Source organism: Carya illinoinensis, chromosome 11 (genome assembly GCF_018687715.1).
Source record: "Carya illinoinensis cultivar Pawnee chromosome 11, C.illinoinensisPawnee_v1, whole genome shotgun sequence".
Taxonomy (NCBI): Eukaryota; Viridiplantae; Streptophyta; class Magnoliopsida; order Fagales; family Juglandaceae; genus Carya; species Carya illinoinensis.
In genome coordinates, this window is record NC_056762.1 from 10,068,048 (window position 1) to 10,075,247 (window position 7,200).

At 35.4% G+C, this 7,200-nt stretch overlaps 1 protein-coding gene across 1 annotated transcript; it reads left to right on the forward strand.

Annotated features, from left to right (window-relative positions):
- The first annotated feature begins 2,079 nt into the window (after positions 1–2,079).
- LOC122282198 lies at positions 2,080–6,768 on the forward strand. The gene is made up of 4 exons (XM_043094149.1): positions 2,080–2,482; positions 5,760–5,883; positions 6,211–6,435; positions 6,579–6,768. Exons 1-4 carry the CDS (start codon positions 2,080–2,082, stop codon positions 6,766–6,768), a joined length of 942 nt encoding a protein of 313 aa, XP_042950083.1.
- Positions 6,769–7,200: the final 432 nt, after the last annotated feature.

The following is a 7,200-nucleotide window of genomic DNA, read 5'->3' on the forward strand; positions in this document are numbered from 1 at the left end:
AAAGTATTGACAACTAAAAATCTTAGAAGAGGTATGTACATTGCTGATTGGTGTGTCATGTGCAAGAAGGATGAAGAATCTGTTAATCATCTCGTTCTTCATTGTGAAGTGGCCAGGTTCTTGTGGAATGAGGTTTTGAATCGGATTGGTCTACTTTGGGTAATGCCCAAAGAAGTGGTGGATTTATTGGTAGGGTGGAAGGGATTGAAGGGTAGCAAGAATGTTGTTGATATTTGCAAGATGATTCCTTCTTGTCTCATGTGGTGTCTATGGCTTGAAATGAATGAGAGATGCTTCGAAGACAAAAAAATGTTCATTGGGAGACCTTAGAGACTTTTTCTTTGGTACTTTGAGTTTGTGTGATAAAACTTTTGTAATGGAAGATAATTTCCAGAATTTGTTTTAGATTTCCTTTTGTTTTTAGAAAGTATTTTCTTTGTATACGTCCTATGTACTTGAGCTTATGCCTATTCTTGGGAATAAAACCTCTTATTACTTATCAAAAAAAAGTATTAGCATCTCTTGTAAAATTTTTGTTTTAATATCTTACATGTTGAAAATTGCAGGAACCAGTCTATTGCGTTTGGGTAGTGATGTGATCTCATATATTCTCTGAATAGTAGTAAAAAAGTAATGATTAAATATTGAATAGTAGTAAAAAGTAATGAAAAGTAGATAAAAAGTAATGATAAAATAATAAATAATAATAGAGTATACAATGATAAAATAATAAATAGTAATAGAGTATTCTCAGAAGACTCTAATACCCAAACGGAAAATGACCTTGATTCATTTAAGGCCACTCTGTACTTAGGTCTCAAAACAGTAAAATAAAGAACCATACCTTGATGTCCCACTATGTTGGGTCTAATCCCTAGCCTCACTTACAGAAAACAGCTATACATGAAGCCCTAATATTATTGCAGATCCCTCCATAGTCATTCAAGCTGCTTCTAAGTGCAAAATATTGAACAGCTATTCCTTGTCATTTTACCTTTCCATAATCAACTTTTTTCAACTGGTATTTCATCACTTAAGTTCTAACTTCATAAAGTTTCATGCTCAAAATTTTGAATAAAAATGGCTCTGCCTCTGCACTTACTAGATGCACATATGACAAGCCTCATCTAGGATTGTGTAGGAGTGTGAATACAAAGATTTTATATGATCCTAATTATTCTGCTATTGGTTCTGCCTATTTTTGGTTATGCAATGTGATTGTTGGCAAGACAAGAAAGTAAATTGTTGAAAAAAGTAACTATATTACATTAATTTTATTGTTAATTGGCAAATTTTATTTGGCATTCTTGTGATACACTTCCACCTTGCAGGGTGAACCTTGTGACGTATGTGGTGGTGTTGGTGGTGCTAATTATGAAGAATGGATGGTTACTTGTACCAGATGCCGGACAGCTCGGGTTCATGTGTATGATATTACTCTTAGTTCCCTCTAACCCGTGTTCATCCCCTCCTTCATTGCACTTCGTTTTCCTCCTTTGATGGCTGAACTATGTCATTATGATAAGTCAAAGAGAAAAAGATGCATAATTTTAATTTCCACCTTATTGAGTATACCCAATTACTCTAGTTATAGAAAGCTAGGGGACTAAATTCAGGTGGTCTTTTTTTCCCATATGTAAGCCTGATATGCCGGTCCTTTAATCGCCCAATTGCAGTGTGTTTGAACCATGCCTTGGTTGGATGGATCTCCTTGTCCTTTTCATCTCTTGAGCCAACATAATCAGATTTATGTTGTACAATAAAATTTTGTAAGGTCACCTGGATGTAATAAGTTTGATGTGTAAGGTTTATTGTATTTTTTTCTTTTCTTTTCAATTCTTTTCCTTGCTAGCTTATAAAATGGCATTTCCAAGTTCTTTCTTGCCTGCATTAGACTGGAATCATGTTGATTTGAGTTGTATTAATACTTGTATCGAACATGTTTTCATTTTTCCCATTTACAGTTATTGCATGCATTTTTATTTCCCAAAGATTTCAGTAGAGTGGGTTTGTGAATCATGCTGCTCAAGAGATGTGGTTTCATTAGAAGATGGTGTGAAGGAAGACACGTTGATAACTATGCCACAGGATTCCTCTACAAGAGCCTGCCATGATAATGTCCATGAACTCGGCCCCAGCTCTGTGCGGCAGGCTTGTTCTGAAAGGGAGATAAAGCCTGTTAAATCTGGCAAAGTGAAGTACATTTCTTTGGATGAAGTGATTATGCTGTCAGCAGCAGCCTCTAAAAAAGGAGCTTCTGCTCGGTCTAATTCTGACTCTAAACCTGGTTCATTATCTTCCATGAAACCATTGAGGAATTCTCTAGCTGGATCCAGAGCTGCTGCTTCAAAGTCCTCTGCTTCAATGGTAAAATCAAATCGTAGTCTTGGACCTTCAGATCCTGTGAAGCATCCTAGGCATGGTGGTGGTGTGAGTTCAATGGTTGATCAACAAGTGCCTCAAACTTCGAAAAAATTAAAAGGTGATAACTTTTTTTTCAAGCATTAACATTCTAGGTCAGTTGTTGAAGGTTAATTATATGTGCATAATGTATTAATTTAAGTCCAATTAGTGAGGGTTACTACTACTCTCATTTATGCCCTTACCTTGAAAAATGTGCTATATATGCAATTCATTTTCCAGGTGTGGTTGCTCTTCTATTTCTGTGTCACAACGAACAATTGGCAGACGCCCTGCCTGCTAAATTAGTTGATACTTCACAAACCAATGTGGAGGAGGCTACAAATTATCAAAAACATGTTTCTTATTTTTAAAGACATTTAATTAAAATGACACATAGTGGTCTTTGATTTTGCCACATGTTTTCCATTGACAGCAATGGACGGGAAAATGTAATGAAGGGTCCTATTTCTAAAACAATCTCACAAGTTCCTAAATCCAAATAGGACATTGCACATAGGGTGTTGGAGCAAAATTTCCTTAAATAAAACGTATGGCTTTTATAAGTAAAAACAAAGATGTATATTGAATGTCTTGAAAATATCATTGCTTGTACCTTGATGGAAAGAGGAAAATATAGGGTTTCGAGAATTTTTGTTTTGGGTTTGTAACAATACTGAGTATTGGATGGAAACTTAAGGCCATGCTTGGTTACATAGTTTTTTTTTTTTTTTCAAAATTTCTCAAAATCTCTTCAAATCAGACTAAGCATATTTAAATCTCACGAATATTTTCTATTTCAACTTTTCATCCAATTATTACCCAATTGTTATCCAAATACAAATTTCAATACAACTTTTACAAACTCCAAAAATTAAAACACTCTTAATTCAAACAACTTTTCAACTCTACCTATTCACTTTCACAAACTCCAATACAAAATCTATTTTCAAAAAATGTTTTATTCAGATTTTTCTCTCCTTCCCCTAAACCCAATTTCATTAAAAAAAAAAAAAAAGAAATTCTCAAAATTTTATAATCAAACATATCCTAAGCTTTTGCTAGAACGAAAGAACATATAATTAAAATTCAGGAATCCTCACTGGCTAAATTACACTAGTATGCTCCTAGGAATCACTATAGCAAGAATCACTACTAGAATCAAACTCATATGCTCTTGGTAATCTCTCCTTGTGAAAGAAAGCATTACATCTTCTAGGGTTTGAGAGAGAGCTCAAAAGCAGCTGTTAAGTTTGATTAATATGCCAACTATAATCAATAATGTCATTGCCGTCTATACATGATTCCCAGTGAGGTAACTCTTGTAACACTCAATCTTGACCCTTGAACTAATTAAATTAAATCTACAAGTAGAAGGAAAAATATGGAATTTAGACACTGTGGAATATGTTCATTGTGGTGAACAATAAATCTTAGCTAGTAAACTTTAATTAAAGCGCCATGCAGGAGAGCCAAATTAACCATCCCACCAAATTAGGCTCGGGGTTGATATATCTTCTCCTTTCTTTGTTTCGTATAATTTTTAAGTGGCTAGTATACTTCCTGTGTACTTGGGCTATGCCTTTTACTAACAATAAAGTCTTGGGAGAGGTTTGGATAGTGAATTGAGATGAGGTTAGATGAGATGAAGGTTAAAAGTTGAATAAAATATTATTAGAATATTATTTTTGTTTTGGAATTTGAAAAAGTTGAATTGTTTATTGTCTTTTGTATGAGAGTTTGGGAAAGTCATAATGATTAGATGAGATGAGTTGAAAGGTTCTTTCAATCCAAACAACCCCTTACTTTTACTTATAAAAAAAATTGAATTTTTAAGTGCCTAACATCGTACATTATTTAAGCATCAAGTGATCTTTTAGGTGGATCAAGCATACAAAATGTAGATACTTGAGGTTTGCCCTTTTCTAAAACATATATTTGTTACGTATCCTGAAAAAATGTCTGATTTTGGTTGCATCCTGATGTTTCTTCATCACTAGAATTAAAAAAAAGTCTTCTTGCTTGGTTGAGCCCATCTCAGATGTCAATGCAATGGAAAGATCTTGTATTTATTCCTCATGCATAAAGTAGGGGTGGGTGGCAGGGCATCGCACTCCGTCCGCCCACCCTCCCTTGCTCGGCTCCTTCTGGGTAGCGTGGGCTGCCCTGCTTGTCAAATGTGGGGGGGCGGGGTGCTCCCCTCCCCCACACCTGGCTCACCCCTACAGTCCAGCCCAAAATATTTATAAATATATCTATGTATAATTTGTTAATAAAACGACGCCATTTTATCTTAGGTTTTATTTTTTTTTAAAATTAAACGACATAAATGACATCGTTTTGGAGTTAGGTCTAACTTGAACCAAGCCCCCCACCCCCCGCGCAGTATTTCTTTCTTTCCTCTCTAGTTTTCTCTCTCTCTCTCTCTCTCTCTCTCTCTCTCTCTCTCTCTCTCTCTCTCTCTCTCTCTCTCTCTCTCTCTCTCTCTCCCCCTGCTGCCGCCGCATCCTCTCCTCCTCCTCCTCCACTTTTTCTTCTCCTCTTTGTTGAAGCACTAATGGTTGTTGGCTCTTTGTAGAGATTTAACTCAAATATGTTAAGTACTAGTTTAGGATTTTTTTTTTTTTTTGTTTTTTTTTTTGTTTTCTAATTTTTTGTGGATTTTCGGTTGTTTTGGATTTTCTTTGGGTGTTTTCCGGTTATCTAGTCACACCCTTGGGGAGAAGGGGGGGAATTGGATGGACCAGGGGTCTAATCTACCTCCTCGCTATTCGTGTGGGGCGGGACTCCAGGGAGCAAACATCCTGGGGGCAGGTACCCCCCTAAATTAAAGGTTGAAATCACCAACTGTCATTTTGGGCAAGAGTTTCCTTTTACAGATAAAACAAAGACTGTCATTTCAGGGAAGAGAATTAAGACTGTTTAGAGAATTAGCTATGTTTACTTATAATAAAATATGAACTATGAGGCCTTGTTCTCTTGTTTCATGACTATTAAATATCCTGGAATTTTTTAATATGGTTTTAGAAGTGAAGTGGGAGAAAAGATTGTTTGGTGAAATTCATAAACAGTTGTGCTTAAATATATGTCATGTTATCTGGTTTTGGTGTCATTTTACTTGACTAAAAAAATCATGGGCCATTACTTTTGGTTCAAAGAAACAAATTCATGATAGCATGCTACGATGTTTAAATCATGTTGTAGTAGTTGGGACTCCTGAACTCTAAGCTATGATCAGATCCGATTGGACATGATCTGTTCAGATTCCACAGATCCATTGATTTAGTCAATAGTTGTCACTATAGGTTAATAATAATCCATTTGCTTTCACTAATCGTTGTTCCTGTGTTTTCTTATAGATGGTAACTTCCGAGATGTTGATGAATGTAAAATCTCTGATGTTGATGAAACAGACTTACTTAATGTCGTACTTAAGTTCAGGCTTTATCATTACAACCTCCCTGCTGTGGATGCTACTTGGAAGTGGGTGACCAATCTCTGACCTATTCTTTCTTGATGTTAGAAGTCATTTGTTTAATAAGTAATGCACAAAAGTTACTTTATTTATGCTAGTAGATTTGTTTATTAGGCTGCACAGGGGGGTAGATTATTTTCCTCATTTGGTCTAGTAGATTGTTTCTTGATATATGCAGGGCAGATATTTATGATGTTGTAGCTTATAGTAAGTGCTTTATACAATGCAAGAGATGTTGAGTTCCTTTAGATGTTTTCTGTATGCTGTTATCTTTCTGTTGAAGTTTCCATTGCTTTCCTAATTTAAAAGGTTTTCATTGGCATTGCTTTATCCAGGGGAGGCTTTCATTTAAGTGCAACGTGTAAATTTTATGGTGGGTTCCAAGCTCAACCTTCATGCATCATCAATCGTAAAGCTTTTGATTTTTCAAAAGGAATGCCTTCAGTCCTTCAAGTTGAGTTTGTTCCTCGGAGCCAAATATGGGCAAATCTATTCCATGACAATTATCCTGATGTTAGTGACATCGCTCTATATTTTTTCACTGCTGATAATATTGAGAGGTTTGTTTTGGTGTCTGATTTTGTGTGACAATACTTATTATTATTATTATTATTATTATTATTATTATTATTATTGTTATTATTATTATATGATTTCTAAGGGCCATAAAGTTCTTTAAAACTTGTTGGTTGTTGATCCGTAGTTCCAAAGAGGACATGAACTGCCTGTTTGAGCTGATGGATGTCCACAAGTCAATGATGAAAAGCCATGTTGATGGTGCGGAGTTGCTGATATTTATATCAAAAGATCTGTATTTGCCTTCACAGAGTGAGTTCTCTCTCTGCAGTTGCCTACACTTTTACATTGTAGCTTCAGCTTTTCCCTATGGGTGAGCATACAAATTTTTAGGTTGCTGATGATTTTCCTGATTAATACTGAAAATAGATCTAACTGGAATGTAGGATTATTGACCGATATATTCTCTTCCCCCCCCCCCCTTTTTTTAATATAGTTAATAAGAAATTTTATTACCAATAGGCAAAGACCAAGTATGCAGGACGTATACAAAGGAAATACCTATTACACACTAGCAAACAGAAAAGAGGCTAATATAAATTCTGAAAAATTTCATCATTCAGTACAAGAGTCTTAGCCCACAAACACAAAGTACTAAAGAAGAAATCCCTAAGTTCTCCCAAAGAGCATTCTTTGTCTTCAAAGCATCCGCCATTCCTTCCCAGCGAGACACCACATCAAGTACAAAGGAATCATCTTTCATAAGCCAACAACTCTTTTTCTTCCCTAAAAAACATACCAACATGCAA

What these genes read in the sequence shown, in the direction of transcription:
- LOC122282198 (XM_043094149.1), top strand. Translation starts at nt 2,080, where the DNA reads ATGCCACAGGATTCCTCTACAAGAGCCTGCCATGATAATGTCCATGAA. An exon ending in GCTGTGGATGCTACTTGGAA is followed by an intron (nt 5,884 to 6,210) that starts GTGGGTGACCAA and finishes TGCTTTATCCAG; the next exon opens with GGGAGGCTTTCATTTAAGTG. An exon ending in ACTGCTGATAATATTGAGAG is followed by an intron (nt 6,436 to 6,578) that starts GTTTGTTTTGGT and finishes GTTGATCCGTAG; the next exon opens with TTCCAAAGAGGACATGAACT.